Raw genomic sequence first — 26342 nt, 5'->3', positions numbered from 1 at the left:
GAGCTCTATGGGCTTCCCAGGTGGTGCAAGTGGTAAAGAACCTATCTCCCAATGCAGAAAATATAAGAGATGCAGGTTTGGTTCCTGGGACGGGGAGATCCCCTGGAGGAGGACATGGCAATCCACTCCAGTATTCTTGCCCGGGGAATCCCATGGACAGACAAACTTGGTGGGCTACAGTTCATAGGGTCACAAAGAGTTGAACGCGACTGAAGCTACTTAGCACTCACACTCTGTATATCAAATTGCAAGCACATGTTGTTTATTGATGTGTTTCCATCCTGCCTTCCATTAAAGTCAGAACAGGATAATAATCATGTGATAATTTGTCACTTCCTTGGTCACTACTGTGGATTTGACTGCCCTGGTTGGCTGGAAAGAGGCAACCTCCTTTTTCAGTCTACCTAGCTTTTTGTTCAGATTATCAGCTTGGACAAAAAGACTGCTCTACACAGGAGGTGCTTTATTCAGGAAGGATCCTAAGAGTAGACTGCTCCACCCATGGAACACCAATCCCAGCACTATAATTACTGACACCCCCTTTTAGCCCCCTTTAGCTACTTGTTCAATCCTTCCTCATTTCACTGGATTCTGTGATATTGGGGTGGAAGATTCTGTTCTTGAACTCTCCTCTTCTCACCTTAAATTTACTCCTATACACTTAAGCCTAAACACTGAAGCCTTCCAAATGTGTAGTTCTTGCCAGAACTCTCCACTGAATCCAAGTTCATAGTCTAACTGCCTACTTGACATGCACGTGAATGTCTAATAGATATCTAAAACACAGCTTGTTGAAAGCTGCGCTCTGGATCATCCTCCAAACCTGATCCAACCATAGTCTTCCCATCTCCGTTTATTCTATCCTTCCATTTATGTAGGTAAAATTCTTGGAATTTTTTTTTTTGTCTCCTGTTTCCCTCGTATCCAAACCTACCTTCAGAATATTTTGGAGCCTAGGTAAGTCTCAGCACCTTCCCTCCACCACCTCGGTCTGAGCCACCATCAGTGTTCACCTGAACAGCCTCCTCGCCTGTTTCCCTGGTTCCCCCCTGACTACCCCTCTGCATGCTTTTGTTCTCAACCCATCATTTCTGAATGGGGGCTTCACTCCAAAGAAGTAGTGTGCTGAGGTTCACAATCTTTGTGTTTTGATTTTTATAATTATATATACATATATATGCAAGGCTGTTAATAATTAAAGATGCCCTTTTAAAAATAATTATATCCATCTTCTGAATGTCTTAGTACATTCTGTGCTTAGTACATAGTTTAGAATGTTATGAGCACTCAACAACTATTGAATTAATGAAGAGGGATCTCATTTAAAGAAGTTTGGCAGGTCCTTGTTTTCTATAAAAAGTGCCATGAGCATAAAAAAAGCAGAATTTTTAGATAGAAATTGTTCTCCTAATTGTTAAGGAATAATATATTATTGAATAAATTTCACTTTTCTTGGCTCTACCTTTTACATTTAATAACCATGAGCTGAAGCTATTTATTGCCTGCATTTGTTTATTTAATAAATATCTATTATAACTATGGCAAATACTGTCCTATGCACTAGAAATACAACAGTTAATAAATATATATCTATTCATTGTTAAATGAATAGATATATAATGTAGTGAAGAAAATAAAGCTAATTAGGGGAGTAGAGAGCTGCAGTGTGGGAGCAGGAGCATACATTTTACGCTCTCTTCAGATAACGATTTTCAGAAATGTTGACATTTAGGGAGACACTTAAATAATTGGTATAAGAAACTATGTGAATATTGGGTGGGCTGGCAGGGGAAGAGCCAGGCCAGAGGATTAGCAGTTGCAAGTGCTGGGGGAGAACATGCTTAGCATGGATTTGAAATCACAACTAATCCCTTGTTCCCTGGCTCCCCTCCCTCTCCCCTACCCTGCTCCACTTCTTTCTATTGTACGTATCCCCTTTTGAAATACAATATAATTTACTTATATTGCTGATTTCTGGGCTTCTTCCCACTGTAGTGAAAGCTCTACAAAGAAGGGTATTTGTTTATTGTATTCACCAGTTTCCCCAGATGCCTAGAATGGCATCTAACTCATAGCTTCTGATCCGTAGATCTTCATTGTGTCAAATGATATTATATTCTGGGGCTGAGAAGGAGACTGTGTGGCCTCTGGATGGTGTGAAAGGGCGTGGTGGAGTGCAGTGGATAGGCAAGGCCCGGATCAAATACTGCATGACTCTGTAGGCTTGGGAAGGACTTTGGATTTCCTCTGAAGTGTGATAGAAACGTACTAAAGAGATGAGAGTAAGAGAACAGCACGGTCTGATTCACATATTTACAGACATTATAGATGTCTGTATGAAGAAAGCAATTCATATTTTCTAGGAGCTAGTTGAGTGCACAGGTGCACCAGAATGCTAATTGCTCACCCACTGCAGGCCTTGATAAGGGCTACGACTGAAGCACAGACTAGTGGTGTGAAAATAAAGATTCTGGACTGGTGAGACTTCATAGGAAATGGGCACTGGAGCTGGCCTCTGAATTTCAGTGAAAAGAGAATTCTGGATAATAGCAGACAATCAAGAAAGGCATAAGTGCAATATAATCTATGGGTTAAAAAAAGAAATTTAGAATGTAGATTTGATTCTGAGAGTGGTGATGACGCTTAGAGCTTTACCTACGTAACCTTACTTGATTTTTACAACACCACCGATTGTTAAAACCTATTTTAACCCTCACTTTGGAGAGAAAGAAAACTGAGGCTCAGAGAGGCTAACTCAAAGTTTTATTGGTCAAGAAAGGAGAAGCATAGGGATTTGAAATTGGGTCTGTTTGACACTGGTCTTCCTAGGTGGCACTAGTGGTAAAAACCCGCCTGCCAATGCAAGAGACATAAATGATGCGGGTTTCATTCCTGGGTCAAGTAGATTCCCTGGAGGAGGGCATGGCAACCCACTCCAGTATTCTTGTCTGGAGAATCCCCATGGACAGAGCCGCCTGGCGGGCTACAGACCATAGGGTCTCAAAGAGTCAGACAGGACTGAAGCGATTTGGCTTGCTCTCACTTTGTTTGACCGAGAGCCCTTGTACTGAGTCAGTCATTGAATGATAATATAATCATAAATCCAAGAACTATCCAATTCCTTAAATTTAATCAGTTCACTCAAATTAACATTTTTTGTATGACTGGAGTTGCCAGTGTATATAATGCTGCCCAAGACACTAAAATTATGTTGCTGATTATGTGCCCTTTTGATAATTTAAGCAAAGCATTTATAATAAAAATTTCTGCCTCTGTCATGAAGTGTTAATATTTATGTTCCTTTCATTTATTTATGTGTGGTGGATGTCAAGTACAAGGCAGATACATTGAAGGAATTAATAAATGCCCACAATTTATCATGGAATAAAAAACTCTTATTTCTGTGTTTATACAGCTTCCTAATCAACAAGCTACAAAACTGTGACTTGATTACAGTCGTTCAGTTATCTGTCCACATTTCCAGCTAAGAAATTGAATTCTGGAATAATAACTCACTGTCAGTATGTTCAAAATAAAGTTTTAATGAGGTCATTCCCTGTCTCAGTGGTGGTCAACTATTCATTCCTTTTTAGTTATTGGACTGAAGAATGTACTAGTAACACAAAACTGGTCACATGACCTGGATTTAGAGAAGAAGATCAACATAAAAAAATGGAATTTAATAGAGAACAAGGTGAAAGACAATCTTCTCAGACAGGAAATATTAGTCAGCAAATTTTGAGGATAAGGGTATACTAGTTCAGTGTTTCTCAAGCTTGTTCACATAATGACACAAAGAGAAAATCATGGTATTTCTCTGTCACATTAATGTAGGCAGGGAAGGATGCTCAGGCCTAGAACAGAACAACCTCAGGAGCCTCGGAAGTCGAGACTTTGAGGAGTCACCCTGAAGCTGAGAGAGTGGTGTTGCAGCATACTTGTAACCTATTTGCAGCATGCTAGTTGAGATGCTCTGCCCTAGTTAGCTCAGAATGATTCATGGTATGACCAAGAAGAGCAGGACATTTTTATCTCTCTCATGTTCAGTTTGACTGCAAAATAAAAGAATTGCACTATGTCAGTGATCCCTTAATGTTGACTGCACTTTGAAAAACACCAGGGAGCTTTAGAAAAATACTAATTTGGCATCCTTAAACTAATTTAACCAAGAGGGCTAGAAGTAAAGCCTAAATATTAGTACTTTTAAAAGCACCCTAGAGAATTCTAATGTTGGAAGAGTCTACTGTGCTAGTTGATTGCTAGGGCCTTTTGTATCTCTAACCATCTGAAACTTTAAATAATGTTTGGAGATAGTCTATAGCAAGCTAAGTTTGGAGGCCAGTGAATAATAGGATGCTTTACAGGGCCAATCAAGGAAAATCCATGAAAGAGATATGGGTAAAGGAAACCATAAAAGAATGATGCTTAGGAAGATCCCCTTGTAGACTTGAAATTGCCAGGAAGCTTCTCTCTCTCCTTGCGACAAAATCGAGTGGAAGGATCAGTCTCAGACTTTGAGATGAGATGAGACACACAGATAAGCATGGATGGGTGCAAATATAGGTAAGAGCACAAAGAAAGGGATTTCAGTATAAAACTGCGGTAAATTTGTGAAGAGCGAGTGAGCAAGCAGTGGAGAAAGGCCTTACACAGATTAAAAAGTTTGTGGAAGTGCTGTGAAAGGGGACAGGTGGGAGATAAGGAAGGGCAGACAGCGTAGGGAGCACTGTTGAGGTGGAAAATGGCCAGCTTGAAAACGCATCAGTTGTGTGATGTACTCCGATAGCACATATTCACTCAGGTTGTAGCAGATAAAATGGACAATTGGATTAAAAAATTATTTGCTGAATGAATCAAATAAAAATGTATTAGGGAAATAGGATGACCATATCAGCAAGAGAATGGAAGATGTAATAGATCATGGATTCCTGGTTAGGTATGGAGAGAGTAGAAATGAAAATTAACTGATAAATTAGGAGAAAACTGGGTCAGATGATTCCTATTTTTAGGATGTCCAGGAAAAAATATAGTGAATCATAACAAACTGTGGAATGTTCTTAAAGAGTTGGGAATACTAGACCACCTTACTGCCTCCTGAGAAACCTGTATGCAGGTCAAGAAGCAACAGTTAGATCCAGACATGGAACAACAGACTGGTTCAAAATGAGGAAAGGAGTACGTCAAGGCTGTATATTATCACCCTGCTTATTTAACTTATATGCAGAGTACATCATGTGAATTATTAGGGCTGGATGAAGCACAAGCTGGAATCAAGATTGCTGGGCGAAATATCAATAACAGATATGCAGATGATACCACTTTAATGGCAGAAAGCGAAGAGGAGCTAAAGAATCTCATGATGAAGATGAAAGAGGAGAGTGAAAAAGCTGGTTTAAAGCTCAACATTCCAGAAACGAAGATCATGGCATCTGGTTCCATCACTTCATGGCAAATATAAGGGGGGAGAAGTAGAAATAGTGACAGATTTCATTTTCTTGTTCTCTGAAATCACTGCAGATGGTGACTGCAGCCATGAAACTAAAAGATGCCTGCTCCTGAGAAGAAAAGTTATGACAAACCTAGACAATGTATTAAAAAAGTAGAGACATTACTTTGCCAACAGAAGTCCATATAGTCAAAGCTATGGTTTTTCCAGTAGTCATCTATGGATGTGAGAGTTGGACCATAAAGAAGGCTGAGCCCTGAAGAATTGATACTTTTGAACTGTGGTGTTGGAGCAGACTCTTGAGAGTCCCTTGGACTGCAAGGAGATCAAACCAGACCATCCTAAAGGAAATGAACCCTGAATATTCATTGAAAGGACTCATGCTGAAGCTGAAGCTCCACTGCTCTGGCCACCTGATGCGAAGAGCCAACTCATTGGAAAAGACCCTGAAGCTGGGAAGGATTGAAGGCAGGAGGAGAAAGTGGCAACAGAGGACAAGATGGTTGGATGGATTTGCTGTCAATAGACATGAGTTTGAGCAAACTCAGGGAGATAGTGAAGGACAGGGAAGACTTGCGTGCTATAGTACATGGGGGTCACAAAGAGTTGGACACGACTTAGTGAGCGAACAATAACAAATTAGAATACAGAATGAAAGACTGAGGAATGTTTGTTCTGGGAAATACCTTCTAGTTTATAAGGCATTGTGCGTCCCTGCGTGCATGTGTGCTCCGTTGCTAAGTTGTGTCTGACTCTTTTTGACCCAGAGAGTCACGAAGCCTGGACTCCCGCCAGGCTCCTCTGTCCATGGGACTCTCTAGGCAAGAATACTAGCATGAGTTGTCACTTCCTTCTCCAGGGGATCTTCCCAACCCAGGGATTAACCCACGCCACCCTGGTGGCTCAGAGGTTGAAGCATCTGCTTGCAATGTGGGAGACCTGGGTTCAGAACATCCCCTGGAGAAGGAAATGGCAACCTACTCCAGTACTCTTGTCTGGAGAATCCCATGGACAGAGGAGCCTGGTGGGCTACAGTCCACGGGGTCTCAAAGAGTCAGACACGACTGAGCGACTTCACTTCCTTTCACTTTCACTTTCCTGCATTACACACAGATTCTTTCCTGCTGAGCCCCCAGGGAAGCCGCCCCCCCCCACCCCCACCCCATGTGGCAGGGACACCATTATAATAATACTTCTGGCCTAACCTGTACTCTTTGAAGCAGAACTGATTTCCTGGGTAAGCCAGTCTGAGAGAATTAACTGGAATCATGGCTTGTTTTATTCTTCCCTCCCTTTATCAAACTCTCGAACTGCCTGCCTCCAGTGAGCATCCATTCTAAACTGCTTTTTGCCAAGCCGAAAACTTTGTAGCTTCTCTCAGCCCACTCATCTATTGCCAAAGCCTTTAAAGAAGTAAAGTCAACTAATTTGCTCACTTATCTAAACTATGTTCTTTAATATGGATGTATCTTAATAGTCTCTCTCTCCTACACGATTAATTTATACCATTCTGTCACATCTCCAACATTCATAGGACCCTTCCCCAACCAACTCTGAGCTGATAACCTTTCTTCTTAAGTCCTCAAAGACTTGCACCACCTCCACCTCCCACCACCACAGTTACCAGAATAGGTATTCAGTGCTCTCCCTTCCATGCGTTGTCAAAGATGGGGCCCTCTGCCTCTCTAAAGCTAGTCTCTTTTCTAATAGTCTATCTCCTCTCATTTACTGCAGAAATTTGCCTCTTTTCATTCTACATCATCAGTTTTTCATCTTCTTCCTAGAGCCTTTCCCTCAGCAAAATGTGTTCTTATTTCTCTTCTTCTTTTGCCAGCCAATGTGCCATTTCTTTAATTCCCTTTGCAGCAATATGTTTTAAATTGCTGCAGTTTCCAATTTCTCTCCTCCCATTTTATCTTAAGCTTACTTTAATCAGCATTTCTCCCAACCCTCCACTGAGGCCAACCTCTGCTTTGTTATTAATAACTCCAAGAGCCAGTCTTCATCTTACTTGGTCTCAGCATCTGATACAGATGATCACTTTTACTTCTTGGATTCATGTTGATCAGCAGTTTCCGGCACATCATTTTGGTCTTCCCTCTGCTTCGCTGATTAATTCTGCTCATTCTCCTTTGCTGGTCTACTAATATGCTTATAGATAGAGTGCACTTGGGCTTCGGCTCTGACCTCATTTCTCTTCTAATTGCATTCATTCCTGTCTCTTGGTTTTAGTCTGTGTGCTTGTTTGGTGTCCAGATCTGTATATTCAGCTGCCTTTGTAAATCTCTATTTAGATAACTAGTAGAAACCTCAAACTCATCATGTGCAAAACTGAACAACTGAATTGTCCCCAAACCTGCTTCTCTGGCAGTCTTCATCTCGGTTGGTAGCTATTTCATTCTTCCATGGATGAGACCAAAAAAAAAAAACAACAACAAAACACAACCCACAATGAAAGTGCTAGTTGCTCAGTTGTCCAGGTCTTTGCAACCACATGGACTGTGACCTGCCAGGCTTCTCTGTCCATGGGATTCTCCAGGCAAGAATACTGAAACGGGTAGCTATTCCTTTCTCCAAGTATCTTCCCAGTCAAGGATTCAACCCTTGTCTCGTGTGTTGCAGGCAGATTCTTTACCATCTGAACCATCAGGGAAGGCCCTTCCATGGACTAGACCAAACACTTGAGAAATTGCTCAGGTCAAAAGACTTGAAGTTGTATATTCTTTTCTTTCATAACCCACAACTGATCCATTAGGAAAATCTGAGCACTTTAATAACATTAAAATAAATAGTTCATCAGATGGCCCATCACGTAGAGATTCTTAGATGTATGAAATCAATCATTCAATCAATCAGGTTTTTTTTTTCCTTTTTTTATATTTCTATACTGAATTAAAGTCAGTGGTGGATAAGCATGCCAACATGTAATTTTGAGTTATAGTGTGGTTTTGCTATCAGATAAACCTGAAAGTAAGCGACTTTCTCACTTACCTGCTGTGTGACCTTAGACAAGTTATAATTTTTCTAAGATTCAGATTCCTTATATATAACTTAGAAATAAAATACCTCCTTTAACAGGTTTTGAAAAAGGGAACACTATGAATAACATATAATATCATTTGATAAATGGTAACTATTGAGCCATTGTTCTTGCTCTTAAAAGAAAATAAAACAATGATTGGCTTTAGCTTTCAAGAAAAATTCTTGGATAAAGTAAAATTAAGAAGAAAATAATGTACTTTCTACCATGGCAACTGTGGCAGTGGAGAATTTAAAGAGTTAGAAATAAGATATTCTTTTTTTTTTTTTTTTTGTCATACATTCAAATGAATTAGCCATGGATTTACATGTATTCCCCATCCCGGTCCCCCCTCCCACCTCCCTCTCCACCCGATCCCTCTGGGTCTTCCCAGTGCATCAGGCCCGAGCACTTGTCTCATGCATCCAACCTGGGCTGGTGATCTGTTTCACCCTAGATAATATACATGTTTCAATGCTGTTCTCTTGAAACATCCCACCCTCGCCTTCTCCCACAGAGTCCAGAAGTCTATTCTATACATCTGAGTCTCTTTTTCTGTTTTGCATATAGGGTTATCGTTACCATCTTTCTAAATTCCATATATATGTGTTAGTATACTGTATTGGTCTTTATCTTTCTGGCTTACTTCACTCTGTATAATGGGCTCCAGTTTCATCCATCTCATTAGAACTGATACAAATGAATTATTTTTAATGGCTGAGTAATATTCCATGGTGTATATGTACCACAGCTTCCTCATCCATTCGTCTGCTGATGGACATCTAGGTTGCTTCCATGTCCTGGCTATTATAAACAGTGCTGGGATGAACATTGGGGTGCATGTGTCTCTTTCAGATCTGGTTTCCTCAGTGTGTATGCCCAGAAGTGGGATTGCTGGGTCATATGGCAGTTCTAATTCCAGCTTTTTAAGAAATCTCCACACTGTTTTCCATAGTGGCTGTACTAATTTGTATTCCCACCAACAGTGTAAGAGGGTTCCCTTTTCTCCACACCCTCTCCAGCATTTATTGCTTGTAGACTTTTGGATAGCAGCCATCCTGACTGGTGTGTAATGGTACCTCATTGTGGTTTTGATTTGCATTTCTCTAATAATGAGTGATGTTGAGCATCTTTTCATGTGTTTGTTAGCCATCTGTATGTCTTCCTTGGAGAAATGTCTGTTTAGTTTTTGGCCCATTTTTTGATTGGGTCATTTATTTTTCTGGAGTTGAGCTGGAGGAGTTGCTTGTATATTTTTGAGATTAATCCTTTGTCTGTTGCTTCGTTTGCTATTATTTTCTCCCAATCTGAGGGCTGTCTTTTCACCTTGCTTATAGTTTCCTTTGTTGTGCAAAAGCTTTTAAGTTTCATTAGGTCCCATTTGTTTATTTTTGCTTTTGTTTCTAATATTCTGGGATGTGGGTCATAGAGGATCCTGCTGTGATTTATGTCAGAGAGTGTTTTGCCTATGTTCTCCTCTAGGAGTTTTATAGTTTCTGGTCTTACATTTAGATCTTTAATCCATTTTGAGTTTATTTTTGTGTATGGTGTTAGAAAGTGTTCTAGTTTCATTCTTTCACAGGTGGTTGACCAGTTTTCCCAGCACCACTTGTTAAAGAGGTTGTCTTTTTTCCATTGTATATCCTTGCCTCCTTTGTCGAAGATAAGGTGACCATAGGTTCGTGGATTTATCTCTGGGCTTTCTATTCTGTTCCATTGATCTATATTTCTGTCTTTGTGCCAGTACCATACTGTCTTGATGACTGTGGCTTTGTAGTATAGTCTGAAGTCAGGCAGGTTGATTCCTCCAGTTCCATTCTTCTTTCTCAAGGTTACTTTGGCTACTCAAGGTTTTTTGTATTTCCATACAAATTGTGAAATTATTTGTTCTAGTTCTGTGAAAAATACCGTTGGTAGTTTGATAGGGAGTGCATTGAATCTATAGATTGCTTTGGGTAGTATAGCCATTTTGGCAATATTGATTCTTCCAATCCATGAACACAGTATATCTCTCCATCTCTTTGTGTCCTCTTTGATTTCTTTCCTCAGTGTTTTATAGTTTTCTATGTATAGGTCTTTTGTTTCTTTAGGTAGATATACTCCTAAGTATTTTATTCTTTTTGCTGCGATGGTGAATGGTATTGTTTCCTTGATTTCTCTGTCTCTTTTCTCATTGTTAGTGTATAGGAATGCAAGAGATTTCTGTGTTAATTTTATATCCTTCAACTTTACTGTATTCGTTGATTAGCTCTAGTAATTTTCTGGTAGAGTCTTTAGGGTTTTCTATGTAGAGGATCATGTCATGTGCAAACAGAGAGAGTTTCACTTCTTCTTTTCCTATCTGGATTCCTTTTACTTCTTTTTCTGTCCTGATTGCTGTGGCCAACAGTTCCAAAACTATGTTGAATAGTAGTGGTGAGAGTGGGCACCCTTGTCTTGTTCCTGATTTCAGGGGAAATGCTTTCAATTTTTCACCATTGAGGGTGATGCTTGCTGTGGGTTTGTCATATATAGCTTTTATTATGTTGAGGTATGTTCCTTCTATTCCTGCTTTCTGGAGAGTTTTAATCATAAATGGATGTTGAATTTTGTCAAAGGCTTTTTCTGCATCTACTGAGATAATCATATGGTTTTTATCTTTCAATTTGTTAATGTGGTGTATTACATTGATTGATTTGCGGATATTAAAGAATCCTTGCATTCCTGGGATAAAGCCCACTTGGTCATGGTGTATGATTTTTTTAACATGTTGTTGGATTCTGTTTGCTAGAATTTTGTTAAGGATTTTTGCATCTATGTTCATCAGTGATATTGGCCTGTAGTTTTCTTTTTTTGTGTGGCATCTTTGTCTGGTTTTGGAATTAGGGTGATGGTGGCCTCATAGAATGAGTTTGGAAGTTTACCTTCTTCTGCAATTTTCTGGAAGAGTTTGAGTAAGATAGGTTTTAGCTTTTCTCTAAATTTTTGGTAGAATTCAGCTGTGAAGCCATCTGGTCCTGGGCTTTCGTTTGCTGGAAGATTTCTGATTACAGTTTCGATTTGCCTTGCTTGTGATGGGTTTGTTAAGATCTTCTATTTCTTCCTGGTTCAGTTTTGGAAAGTTATACTTCTCTAAGAACTTTTCCATTTCTTCCAAGTTGTCCATTTTATTGGCATAGAGCTGCTGGTAGTAGTCTCTTATGATCCTTTGTATTTCAGTGTTGTCTGTTGTGATCTCTCCATTTTCATTTCTAATTTTGTTAATTTGGTTCTTCTCCCTTTGTTTCTTAATGAGTCTTGCTAATGGTTTATCAATTTTGTTTATTTTTTCAAAAAACCAGCTTTTAGCTTTGTTGAGTTTTGCTATGGTCTCTTTAGTTTCTTTTGCATTTATTTCTGCCCTAATTTTTAAGATTTCTTTCCTTCTACTAACCCTGGGGTTCTTCATTTCTTCCTTCTCTAGTTGCTTTAGGTGTAGAGTTAGGTTATTTGACTTTTTTCTTGTTTCTTGAGGTAGGCCTGTAATGCTATGAATCTTCCCCTTAGCACTGCTTTTACAGTGTCCCATAGGTTTTGGGTTGTTGTGTTTTCATTTTCATTCATTTCTATGCATATTTTGATTTCTTTTTTGATTTCTTCTATGATTTGTTGGTTATTCAGAAGCGTGTTGTTTAGCCTCCATATGTTTGAATTTTTAATAATTTTTTTCCTGTAATTGAGATCTAATCTTACTGCACTGTGGTCAGAAAAGATGACTGGAATGATTTCAATCTTTTTGAATTTACCAAGACTAGATTTATGGCCCAGAATGTGATCTATTCTGGAGAAGGTTCAGTGTGCACTTGAGAAAAAGGTGAAGTTGATTGTTTTGGGGTGAAACGTCCTATAGATGTCAATTAGGTCTAGCTGGTCCATTGTGTCCTTTAAAGTTTGTGTTTCCTTGTTCATTTTCTGTTTAGTTGATCTATCCATAGTTGTGAGTGGGGTATTAAAGTCTCCTACTATTATTGTGTTACTATTAATTTCCTCTTTCATACTCGTTAGCATTTGCCTTACATATTGCTGTGCTCCTATGTTGGGTGCATATATATTTATAGTTGTTATAGCTTCTTCTTGGATTGATCCTTTGATCTTATGTAGTGTCCATCTTTGTCTCTTTTCACAGCCTTTATTTGAAAGTCTATTTTATCTGATATGAGTATTGCGACTCCTGCTTTCTTTTGGTCTCTGTTTGCGTGGAATATTTTTTTCCAGCCCTTCACTTTTAGTCTGTATGTGTCCCTTGCTTTGAGGTGGGTCTCTTGTAGACAGCATATATAGGGGTCTTGCTTTTGTAACCATTCAGCCAGCCTTTGTCTTTTGGTTGGGGCATTCAACCCATTTACATTAAGGTAATTATTGATAGGTATGGTCCCGTTGCCATTTATTTTGTTGTTTGGGGTTCACGTTTATACCACCTTTCTGTGTTTCCTGTCTAGAGAAGATCCTTTAGTATTTGTTGAAGAGCTGGTGTGGTGGTGCTGAATTCTCTCAGCTTTTGCTTGTCTGTAAAGCTTTTGAGTTCTCCTTCATATCTGAATGAGATCCTTGCTGGGTAGAGTAATCTAGGTTGTAGGTTATTCTCTTTCATTACTTTAAGTATGTCCTGCCATTCCCTTCTAGCCTGAAGGGTTTCTATTGATAGATTAGCTGTTATCCTTATGGGAATCCCTTTGTGTGTTATTTGTTGTTTCTCCCTTGCTGCTTTTAATATTTGTTCTTTGTGTTTGATCTTGGTTAATTTGATTAATATGTGTCTTGGGGTGTTTCTCTTTGGGTTTATCCTGTTTGGGACTCTCTGGGTTTCTTGGACTTGGGTGGCTATTTCCTTCCCCATTTTAGGGAAGTTTTCAGATATTATCTCCTCGAGTAACTTCTCATGGCCTTTCTTTTTGTCTTCTTCTTCTGGGACTCCTATAATTTGAATGTTGGGGCGTTTCACATTGTCCCAGAGGTTCCTGAGGTTGTCCTCATTTCTTTTCTTTTTTCTTTTTTCCTCTCTGCTTCATTTATTTCCACCATTTTGTCTTCTAACTCACTTATCCTATCTTCTGTCTCTGTTATTCTACTCATGGTTCCCTCCAGAGTGTTTTTGATCTCAATTTATTTCATTATTACTTTTTAATTAACTTTTTTTTTATTTCTTCTAGGTCCTTGTCAAACATTTCTTGCATCTTCTTAATCTTTGTCTCCAGGCTATTTATTTGTAATTCCATTTTGTTTTCAAGATTTTGGATCATTTTTATTATCATTATTCTAAATTCTTTTTCAGGTAGATTCCCTATTTCCTCCTCTTTTGTTTGACTTGGTGGGCTTTTTTCATGTTCCTTTACCTGTTGGGTATTTCTCTGCCTTTTCATCTTGTTTAGATTGCTGTGTCTGGAGTGGGCTTTCTGTATTCTGATGGTCTGTGGTTCCTTTTTATTGTGGAGGTTTCACCCAGTGGGTGGGGTTGGACGATTGGTTTGTCAAGGTTTCCTGGTTAGGGAAGCTTGTGTCAGCGTTCTGGTGCGTGGAATTGGATTTCTTCTCTCTGGAGTGCAGTGGAGTGTCCAGTAATGAGTTTTGCGATGGGTCTCTGTGTTAGGTGTGACTGTGGAGAGCCTGTATGTTGACACTCAGGTCTATGTTCCTGCGTTGCTAAAGAATTTGCGTGGTATGTCTTGTACTGGAGCTTATTGGCTCTTGGGTGGTGGTTGGTTTTGGTGTAGGTATGGAGGCTTTTGGATGGTCTCTTATTCCTTAATGTTCCATGTAGTCAGGAGTTTTCTGGTTTTCTCAGGTTTTGGGCTTAAGTCTCCTGCCTCTGGATTTCAGTTTTATTCTTCCAATAGTCTCAAGACTTCTCCAACTATACAGCACTGATAATAAAACTTCTAGGTTAATGGTGAAAAGATTCTCCACCGTGAGAGACAACCAGAGAGGTTCACAGAGTTACATGAAGAATAGGAGAGGGAGGAAGGAGATAGAGGTGAGCAGGAAGAGAAAAAGGGGACTCAAGAGGAGAGAGACAGATCTACGCAGTTATCTCTTCCCAAAGTGTTCTCCGTAGCCCAGACACCCACAAAGATTCACAGAATTGGATTGGGAAGAGAAGGGGAAAGGAGGAAATAGAGGTGTTCTGAGGTAGAAAACAGAGAGTCAAAAGTGGGAGAGTAATCACCACACTCCTGAATAGAAATGGGAACTGAATATTGGATTCTTAAATATCCAAAATTTATATCACATACTGAAAAACAAAGATTAAAAATCTAGTGTAGAGGTTAGGCTCTTTGAAATACAATATTTAAAAAGAAAAACAAAAACACAAAAAAAATTTAGAAATGTATATGAAGTTCGGTTTAAAAATAGGGTTTCTCTCTCTTTTTTTTTTTTTTTTGGCAAGGTTATAGTGAAATGAAAATGAAAATTAAGGAATAATAGAGGAGTATTAGAGGACTTTAAAAGGAAATAGAAGAGAAAAACAAGAAAAAGAAAAAAAAATTTTTTTCCCTAATTAAAAAAAATCTTAAAAATATATGAAAATGAAAGTTGAGGAGTAATGGGGGAGTAATAGGGAATTTTAAAAGAAAATAAAAGAGAAAAAATAAAAAATAAAAAAAGGAAAAAAAAATTTTTATTAAAAATATATATATACATATATATCTAGGAATTTCTCTGGAGTTGTTGTGGTCAGTGTGGGTTCAGTTCAATTTCTCGATATCTATAGGCCCCTTCAGGTGTAGTCGGTGTTACCTTCAGGGATTTTAATCTGTTGCACCGGTCCTTTCTGAAGCGGTTCCCTTTGTTTATTTGGCTTCTGTTTGCCGTCTCTTCGGTGTCTAATTTCCGCCCTGACACAGGCGGGCGGAGGTGATCTCTTATTTAGGTTCTCTAGTTCAGTTCAGTCCTGCTACGGGGAGGCGGGGCGCTGCAGACAGACACCGCTCTGTGTGGATAGCACTCACCGTGTTCCGGCCACACTGGGTTTGCCCCACTCACGGGTGTCAGTGCTTTCCCCGTCTACACTGCTCAGGCTCCCGGCTGCTCTATATGGAGCGGGCCCTGCGTTGAGTGCGGTTCCAGTTTTCGGGTACTCCACAAAAGCGCGGATTCGGTTGCGCCTGCGTTTTGTGCCTTCCCTGGCCTGAGCGGTTCAGGCAGCCAGGGGCTTGGGCGCACTCTCCCTGGATGCGGCGCGCCTTTTCCCTCCACCGCGAGCGGCTCAGGCAGCCAGAGGCTTGGGCGCAATCTCCCCGGGTACGGCGCGCCTTTTCCCTCCGCTGCCCCAGCGCGCGCCGCCAGTCGGGTCTCAGGAAGTCTTTAGATAGGAACCGGGGCCTGTTTGCAGTGTGGGAGGGGGTGGCTTCTCAGGGGCTCAGTTTGCCCTTTTCCCCTCCCCCCTGCCTCCTACCTCCAGCGGGGATGGGCAGGCTCTTCTCTGGAGATTCTCAGTCCCTTTGTTTTGCGAACCGCCGGCAGTGTGTTCGGGCCAGTTGATTTTGTCCCTTGCTATCCCACAGTTTAAAAAAGCTCCCTCCGATTGCTCTCAGGGTCTTCGGGCCGGTCCTTACCCTAAGCAATGCCGCCCGCTACTCTCCGTTTCGCGATCCGCCCCCGCTTGTTGCTGGCGGGTACGGGCGTCTGGGGTACTTTTCTGCTGGGAGTTGCTTTTAGGCACGTAATCTTTGGGCCTTGTTTAATTTTTCCTCCCAGTTAGATTGCCGAAAACTTCCCCCAGTCCCGCCAGTGCGAGGGTTTCCTGGTGATTGGAAACTTCCTCTATTAAGACTCCCTTCCCGGGACGGGTCTCCGTCCATAGCTCTTTTGACTCCCTTTTTATCTTTTATATTTTGTCCTACCTCCCTTCGAAAACAATGGGCTGCTTTTCTGGGCACCTGATGTCCTCTGCTAGCGATGAGAAGTTGTTTTGTGAAATTTGCTCAGCGTTCAAATGTTCTTTCCATGAATTTGTAGGGGAGAAAGTGGTCTCCCAGTCCTAGTCCTCCACCATCTTGGCTCCTCCCCAGAAATAAGATATTCTAAAGTTTGGATAGTCTACTCCACAGTTTTGCATAATAATTCCCTTGTTCCTGTAATCTTGCAGTCTTTCTAATTTAACATGGGATTATGAATGGCATGTGCATCCATATAAATTAATGTTTTTTTTTTTAAATCATCTTATTATTCCAAGCTAACCATGGTAATGCTATCCTGAAGGTCTTTGCATAGAATTGGTTACCATCATGATTTCTCTAATCCTACCAGTTAAATCTGTTGCTTCTGGGATGATATAATCAAGATGTTTAGTGTAAAGTGAACTGCAAAAAAAGCATTAGAATATCTGTCTTATCTGCTTGGAGTATATGTTTATTTTCTTTAATATATTTCTCTCAAAGCTCTGTGGATGTGTGCATGGAGATGAATGTATCCATGTATACACTTGGATGAGTGCATTCACATAAGTGTACAAAATGAGGTGTCTCAACATATATTTTTAAATATATTTTCTAAACCATTATACAGCATTATTTAATAAAAACAATATAAGTTGATAGAATATCTATATTTGTTCATTTTTATTTCTGTTCATTCATTCAGCAAAGACTTGCCTATTATGTAACCAAACAGTGCACTCATCCCAAAATTGGAACATTAAATATACCACATATTAGCTGTAAGAATCTGAGACTGAGAAAACAGATTTTTTAATGGTCCAAACTAGTCAACAAGTCAAAATGAGATAATATTAAAATGTAATCTATGAAAAGAGAGAAGCAAACCAGTCAAAGGAGAATGTTTCAGTCATTACCCAAGTATTTACTGGATACCTATTCTGTGGCATGGGCTTCCCAGGTGGCTCACTGGTGGTAAAGAATCCACCTGCCAATGCAGGACACATGGGTTTGATCTCTGGGTTGGGAAGGTCACCTGGAGAAGGAAATGACAACCCACTCCAGTATTCTTGCCTGGGAAATCCTATGAACAGAGGAGGCTGGCAGGCTACAGTCCATTGGGTCACAAAGAGTCGGATACGACTTGGTGACTAAACAATAACTCTGTGGCATGCATGGTGCTGGTTCTTGTTAGGGACAGACTAGAAGATAAGTTACATATATGTCACAACTTTTGCACACTAAGGAAGATTCTTTTGTCTCAAATTTTAACAAGGAATTATACATCCTGGTTAAAAAAGACTAAAATTCAGATCCTTTATGAGCAACTGAGAATGCTCTGAATCTTGATGCAGTAATTTCAGTGCATAGTATCTGAGAACATACATGGAAAGTGGATAGTGAAGAAGAGAATACAAATTTGTCCAGAATGAAAGTATTTGTTTGGTCACGAATGCATAAGAATTTTACCAATTTTTAAGGAAAAGTGAAATTTAGTGCAAAAACTTTACTATATAGTAGAGCATGTGGGGTGTATCCAATTTCAAGTTCAACATATAATACTGTATATGGAGTTTTCATGCCACAGAATGGACCCACAGCTTCTCAGCTGGTTTTAATGTGTATAAAGTCAGAGCTCTGAAATCTTTTCAAGTATTATTATAAAAACTTGAGCTATGTGAGCATCTGATATCCAGAGTGGTAATAACATCCTGTTATAAACTTTAATGTGATTTTTATAAAATCAAATTGATGATATATATTTCAGAACATAAACAATGTAATGTAATGAAATTACTGATTTGTAAAATTTAGAGTTCTAATCAACTAATATTTTTCTTTGTTAAAAGACAAAACAAAATTGAATCCTGAATTTCAGACAATTAATATTTGTAATTTAAGAATTAGAGTATTCATAGGCTATCATGGAAAATGTGGTTCAGGTAAGGAGAAACTAAAGTGAAAGAGAATAAAAAATATAAAAAGATAATAATTAAAATTTCTAATTTGAATTTTGAAGACAATATACTTGCATATATGTGTGTCTATATGCATATATGCACATGTGTGCATAAACATGTATATATGTATATGTGTATATAATTCACATATACATACATATATATGTACAGACATATATAAAGCTTTATGAGATAAGATAAGAAAATGCAACATACTATTATCAAGATATGGATTAAAGCCAAATTTAATATTTTTGTTTTGTTATAAATGGAAGGTTGTAAAATTTTACTTCAATATGCCCATTTTCTTTTTCTTGGTCCACATGGTCACAAATCTGAAGGATACCAGGGATTGTCTTGATTTATTTGGGACAACCTCAATGAATGTATGATTAATTAGCTAAAAAACAGTCTTGAACTTGGCAAAATGTCCTTGAGACATTAGAAACTTTTTTTTAATTGAAATACTTTAATCAAGTTCTCATTGCTAGACTTGATGACACCTGTTGGATCGATCATCTCATTGACATGCTACTAAATGAGTATTTCCCCTCAATTCGCCTGTCTTTCATTTCTGTCATAACTATAATGGGTATCTGGCACATCATCTCTCTTCAATAAACATTTGTTGAATCAGTGAATGAGTGAGTGAATGAACAACCTGCTGTGAGTGTCAGAAAATAGAAAACTCAGAAGCAGGATCTGAAGTAACCTCAGAGTTTTAGCTACATGTATAGGGTCGTCTTTGCTGCATCCTGAAAAGCTCATGATATAAAGACAATACAGATACAGATAGAGGTGCATAAGTATGAATATATATTTAGATAAATAAATAGATATTTGATAGATACATGATAGATAGATAGCAATATATACTTAACTCTCTTCCGTATGCCATCCATATGGATTCACTAGGATGTATTTCCCATCTGGGCTGTAAATTTCACTCCATATGGCATGACTTCTAACTGAATGCTTGGCTACAAAATTCTTTGTTACCTTATAATGCTATGATGAAAACTGTATTGATGTCTCTCCTTTCCTCCCCCACCTCCTCCTCATCGTTCTTACTCCTCTTCCTTCTTCTCTCTCTCTCCTATTTTTCATCCAGTATGGTATTTCCCCCTGAGCATTTATTGGAAACTAACAGCAAATGAACAGCCCCTTGCAGTGTACTCCTTTAACTCTGCAAGTTCTTGTTCTAGCAAATGTTGGAGCATGTTATCCAATGCCTATAAGTGAATGAGAGACAATTTATACTGAATTGCTTGTCTTGAAGCAGGATATGTTATTTGTTGGAAAAAAAATGTGTTGAAGGGATATAAAAATGTTTGTGCTTAATCTTCCTGACAGAATATGAAATGGTAGCTTTAAACTATTCCTGAACTTTTTATAAAACCAAACTGATAACCTATATTTCAGAAGACTTAAGAGTAATTATTCCCAGAGGCAGAAGTATGTATTATATGATTTCTGGGAATCATCTCTGTAAGTCTATTAAAAACAAGTGTCTGGCTTGAAGACTTCTATTTTACTCATTTTAAAAAAAAGTGTAGTTTATTTATCCTTTTTTGTTTTCAGGGTTTTTTTTTTTTTCTGTAAAAATTCAAGCGCTTGAGATCATTAAGCCGTCTAGAGTTAATATTGTTAATTTACTTCTCTTTGTGAAAGATAGATCTCGAGAGATTTAAGGGAGTGATCTGTGTGTAGTAATTGAAACAGACATATTTACCCATCCTGTGGTGAATATTGCCTGGAAACTGATGATTACTACCATCAGTGTATTAAGTTTTATATTACAGAGCAATAATGGACTTTTTAAACTTTTAAGTTATTACTTAAAAATAGCCTTATTTTAATTCAAAAACAGTCAAACTAAGTATGAAATTTCTTGACAAGCCACAATCATCCTGGAAAGCTATTTGGAAAACTAATTAACTATAAGTAAGAGAATATGTCTCTATGTTTCTTATATTTTTAGAAGACAAGTATGTTCTAATTTCACTGGATTTCATAGGAAAAGGATGTTGACTAAGTCTCTTTACTATTTTCACTTGAGCAAATGTTTCTACATGAAAGAAAAAAAAAAATCCTAGCAGGGTTACTTCTTATGCCCTGCAATATTTTCAGCCATATTTTCCCAATCACTCTACTTCTATGCCATCTCATGCCTTTTCACACATGCATCCTTCTCTCTATCTCTTTTGAGATATTTTTTCACTCAGAACTCTCGGGGAGCATGAACCCATGCTTAAGAGTAAATATGATCCCAACATTTATCTTTAAAAGGGAAGAACCTAGATATATATATATATATATATATATATATACACATCACTGATTACCACAACTAGTATGTGTGTATAGTTATTTGAGCATCAATGGAACAAATCCCATGTGGGCTAAGAAATCAGAAGGGGAAAAGCAGTTAATTTGAGGAATGAAGTAATATGGCTACTTAACATAGAAATGGAAAAGGAAAACATGACTTTTCAAGTAAACTTATAGTAGGAATTAGAGTTATAGTTAAGGAGACTAAAAGTAATCTTAGCAAATAATATTTACACCAGAAAAAAAACATAAAAAAATATAAACATTTGTGCTAAAAAAAAAAAAAAGATGGGAACATATCAAAGGGAAACAGGATCCAACCTGAAGGGTTTTCCAGTGACCAGTGCTAGGACAATTTAAGCATCAAATAGATTGTATTATAATCCAAAGTATGAAATAAATATACCTGAGTTCATGCCTACATAAATAAATGATTGAAGAAATAATAGAAGGAGAGATGCAAGGCTTCTGTACAGAAGAATTCCGTATAATATATGTACATACTCTCCCCTCAGGTAAAGCTTAATTTCACCTCTCCCTATTTCTTCTTGGAGAGTGTGCAACTTCCAAAGAATAGAGTGAACAAGTTCCAAAGAATAGAGTATGGAAACAGAGTAATTTTATAGTTGAAAAACCTGACAAATACTCCTTTAACCAAAGGACTAAAGTTAACACCGCTAGTAAAATGCGGATGTCATTCATGCCTAATATGATGTGGTGAGGTTGCTTCACAATAATATTAATATGATGTGATGAGACAGACACTTCACCCCGGTAGTATTCTTCTCCCAAACCCATAAACCTAGTCTAATCTTGAGGAAAACATCAGACCAAGCATTGGGAGATACCCTACATGATACTTGACCAGAAACTCTTTATAGTCTTTAAGATCGTGAAAAATATGGAAAAGCTTAGAAGCTGTCACAGACCAGAGGAAACTACAGAAAAAAAAACAAAGAAACCAAATAACTGCCGTACCCGGCACTGGAACCTAGATCAGAAAAGCGACTCTAACGGAAAGACTAGTGAAATCCAAGCAACGTCTAGTTTCATTAGTAGTAATGTACTGTATTGGTTTTTTGGTTTAAAAAATATACTCTAGTAATGTAAGATGTTAACAATTAAAGAAATGGGGTGAAGGATACATGAAAACTCTCTGTACTGCCTTTGCAACTTTTCTGTAAATCTAAAATTATCCCCCAATTAAGCATTAATTTAGCACACTATCTTCTGATTTGTTTAGTAGCTTGGTACTACTACATACATAAGTTGCCAGAAAATATAGGAATTCCAGGAATTGAGAATTTCTTTCTACTTTCTACTCTTTGATATTATGAATTTGAATCATAACTAGAAATTTAAAAGTAAAAAGGAATAGTAATTTAAGTTTTAAGAGCTCATCACCAACATATTACTTTTATAGTCTTCAAGTTCAGAACAGTTAGTTCCTGGTTGTTGGTTGTGAATAACTATGTCATCTTAGATACATTCCCAAAGACACCTTTTTTTGGTTCATTTTAATCTCCGTCTTCCTGAAGTCTCCACCTTTGAACCATGTGTAAATGGAACATTTATTTTTACCTCTGAAAAGTGTAAAGTCATCTGAATATGATCCTTTAGACAGACTGAATAATTTGTGTGAAAAGACATATAAAAATGGACATGCATCACAATACAGTCTAAATATTTATAATCAATATTTTGAGAGTTTGATTCAAAATTTTCATGTATCTAAAGTATGTTTTATTAATTATTTTCTGCATGTATGAGATAAAGTTGTAATTATTTAGAATAAATGTATGGTGCTTTGTAAAGTATTTATTGTGAAATCATTTTTTGAATTAAGGTGAGGGAAATAAGAAAGCAATGATACATTCATATTCATGGTGTTATTTAATAGCAGAAAATTAAAAATAATTGATACATTTTATTTGATAATATGCCTAGATTATATAGCGTTACTGAATTATATGCCTTGCCCCAGAAAGTCTTAGCCAGCTACAATATGGTTTTATCTATACATTTTATACATTTTAAAAAGAACTGTTTTTTTAAAAGGCTTTAACATTTAAAATCATGTTGAAAATACTGGGAATAACAAAGAGATTTAGAAAGGTACAGAAATAATCATGATGAAACTATGCTTTGTTACTGGATATTTCTTTAAATGGTGTAGGAAACACGCTTCAGGTTAGTCAGGAGAGGTCCTCAGAATTACACCGTGCGTGTTTCCCTGAATTGAAACTGTATGTTATTGGTTAACCAGGATATTTAGCATAATCACTCTGCTAGACTGTGGTGGAGGGAGGTGATTATCACTGAGAACAGATGGGCAGGTCCACAGCACTGCCAGATTCTGCACAAGCTCCATTTATTTGCTGCTTCTTGCTTTTTCCCTTCGGTGTTTTAATTTTTTTTTTTTTAAACACTGTATGTTCTAAAGAGCTAGCTGCACAAAAGGTCAGTAGCTGATGACCTTTCAGCTTAGATTTCAAATGTAGGAGAAAGATTCAAAATGCTCTTACTGTGTATCTAAGAAGGATGGGGCAGGTTTCATTTTACACTCTAGCCTCCCTCAATGCATGCACGGATTTATCTGTACGCTAAGCTCTCTGCTCTGCATCTGTAGCTCCTTGTGGATTATATTGTCTCTCTGATCAGAAATGATCTTCTCGGATATGAACACCGTTTCTGGCTCCCCTAAAGTGCATCCTCCTAATGGGACCCGGTTTTATACTTTTCAAGTAAGTGTGCTTTAAATGGCTTCACTACCTAGGGAGTTAATACATAGTCCAACTTTTAATAAAGAGAAAAATAAGGGAAGGAAAACTGCAAAGTGTGAAAGTATTAAAGAGGATGTAAGATGTAGAAAATGTGCATGTCCTTTTAATCCAGGTTTTTTGATGTGGAAATGAGATAGCATTACGATTCTCTGTGAATTCAAGCAAAATAATAGTGAACTAATTTTCACAAGGATTTTTAAATCTGCTACATTATTATATTTACAGGGTTTATGAGATAATCTCCTGAAATTGTTCTTTATAGATATAATATGGTGAAAGTTATTAAGTTACTTCCCTGATATATTACAGAGAAGATAGAATTAAAAGACATTTTATGGAACTTTGCAAACTATGTTCTGTGGGCTTAGAAAAATTTTGTATTTCATATACATAGCTTAACATGACTCTTGTTATTTACTTTTATGAGTGCAATACACAATTAATAATACAGTAGCTTAAGTGTCATGTTTAGTATGCTTTTTCAATTTGAGGTAAAGTAGAAACTCATTAAGATGGAAGATTTTCTGTGTTATCAAAAAGTCAAAATGATTTGCAATATAAATGTAAATGCGTGCTACAAAGCTGTTACCGACTTTCAGTTGCCTTTGAATAAATCAGTCATCAGTCTAGAAAATGGTTAAGTCTAAAGTAAATCATATTCTACCTCATTTTTATCCTCAAATTGCATTTTCCAGTACTAAGGTTTACTTTGTAGTTCAGTCATATCATCATTAGATTAAAAGGGGGAATGAAACTCATCTCTGTATATTTTACACTATGGGAATATGAACAGCCTAGCATTTAATTATTTTAGCTATAGAGTTATAATGTACTAAAAAACAAATGCAAAGACCTAGAGAATTAATATAGTAGAGGTAATATGTCTTCTAAAAAGGATCTCTGAATAAATGCACATATGATTTAGTAAAATCTCTTGCCTTTGCGCACAATAGCAGCAGATATAATTACTCTCTCTCTCTCTCCTCCTTCTTATACTTCTATTTTTAATCCCGTTGCCTCTCCTGCTTTACACTGATGTCTACTGATAGTGCAAGTCTGTGCTGTTACAGAATATTTTTGCTTCCCAGTAGCGATCAGCTTATTGTGGCAGTGATTCAAAATGCAACTGCCCTGGGGCTCTTGTGCAGAATTATTACTTTTTTCTTCTCCATACACTGAGATATAAACACTCCTTACAATATCCTGTAGCTGCCTCTTAGGGGTAGTTTTTGACATTGGGTATTCTGCTTCAGTCTCTTAAAGTTTAAGGGTCAGTAAATTCCATATGCTCAGTCATGACAGGCTTTTTACAATTCTTTCAGCAGGTCTTGCTGACACATTTCCTGACAGGTGATTTTCTTTGAAAACACACTGGAATGATTTTTAACCACTCATTTCTTTTTTTTGCTGATGTTATAACAGTTCATGTAAAAAGCACCAAGATTTCAGATAAAATAGAAATGTTGACAAGTATGAGCTCTATTTTGTTACATTTTTTAAATCACAAAAAGGTATTTGATTCTGACATTTGTGGTAACAGGCATTGTGTGTTTAACTTTGTTGCTATTGTTTGTTTTTGCTTTTGGTGGAAGAGAAGGATGGTTTTTAAAGCATGAATATACCGGCTTATAAAAGTTAACTATTTGCTTTTATCTTCAAGGGACTGAATTATACATGAATATCTTTCTTATTTATATATACATTAGTCTATTTTAAGGTGATGTACTTTCTTCGATTGTAGTACTGTCATGAGAAATGAGATGCTGTAAAATAACAGGCAGTTTGTCAAAAGTGTATCTTGTGGAAATGATTAGTTAAATTTTTGAAAGTGGTTCTCATTATGGAATGGCGTTGATGCATTTCTGAAATGATTCTACATCAAGGAATTGAGATTTTAATGCTTACCTTCTTAAAATTATCCTAGCCCAAGAGTTAACATATGCAAAAACATTTAAGATAGCTTAGCATGAATAATATTCAGTTTCAGTTCCATCTTCTCATCAAATGTTTAAACTATCCTGTCATTTTTTGTTGAAATTATACAATATCAAATTTTAAAAGTAATATTTAGAACATATTTGACCTAAACTGTTTAAAGGTAAAAAGACGACAAATAAGAAGCTGAAGAATATTCTAATTACAAGCCTATATTTTTCATTGCATTTTAATTTAGCCAAATACATTTATACTTCTATTCACAAGTGCAAATACTATCTTGTATAGACTAACACTTAATTTAAATTAATTTCCTTATAAGTGAGATCTCACTTCTATATACTATGAAAATACTTGAATCTGCATTTTTCATTCAGAGGTCCCTGCACCTTGAATGATGCCAACACCCAATTTGCACTATATATTTAGTGAGTAACTTGCCTCCAAAAATTCAAGTTCTAGAGAATAGTTGTCTAGAATGATTTTTGATTGACAAAAATTTAAATTAATTATAATATTTGAATGGATTAAAGCTATCAGTTTATGGTCCTCAATTATGTACAAATGGGAAACCTACTTTAAAACAAAATTAAATTATATATATGAATACAATAAATTCTTTTTAATGTCCATAAAAGATGATGTCCTAACATCATTTCATATTTAGCTCTATTTCTGCAAGTAAAATTATTTACTATATTTTATTAAATATCTAGATAAATTAATCATAACATGATGTGTAGATTCTCCCAGAAGTATTGATGACCACCAAGCTACCCCGTCTTCTCCTAGAAATTAAGTATCTTCATCTGGAGGTTTTCAACACTGTCTGCAGAATCCTAAGATTTCATGGGTGCTTGTCAGTAGTTGCTAGTAGGGAGGAGATATACATTCTTCTGAGCTTCTTAATGCTTCCTTATTCTACATTTAACTGTTTTATTCATTGGAACTCTATGCAAGCGTTCAGGCACAGCA

General features: G+C 37.3%; 1 protein-coding gene across 21 annotated transcripts in view; it reads left to right on the top strand.

The window, feature by feature from the left end:
- Positions 1-26342, top strand: part of PPFIA2 (PTPRF interacting protein alpha 2) — a 500106-nt gene that overhangs the window by 142571 nt on the left and 331193 nt on the right. For 2 of the 21 annotated variants that reach the window (XM_020890234.2, XM_020890232.2), the window contains exon 1: positions 23019-23393. The exons of 17 other annotated variants lie outside the window; for them this stretch is intronic. In XM_020890234.2, coding sequence (XP_020745893.1) covers positions 23313-23393 — 81 coding nt within the window. In that variant the 5' untranslated portion in view covers positions 23019-23312. Of the gene's footprint in view, positions 1-23016; positions 23394-26342 lie in introns of those variants that run through there. 2 more of the 21 variants (XM_070454274.1, XM_020890233.2) reach the window with 2 other exon arrangements.

The sequence above is a fragment of the Odocoileus virginianus genome, chromosome 24, assembly GCF_023699985.2.
Source record: "Odocoileus virginianus isolate 20LAN1187 ecotype Illinois chromosome 24, Ovbor_1.2, whole genome shotgun sequence".
Classification (NCBI taxonomy): domain Eukaryota; kingdom Metazoa; phylum Chordata; class Mammalia; order Artiodactyla; family Cervidae; genus Odocoileus; species Odocoileus virginianus.
Note: the sequence above shows the minus strand (reverse complement) of the source record. Positions and strands in the feature narration are given on the sequence as shown.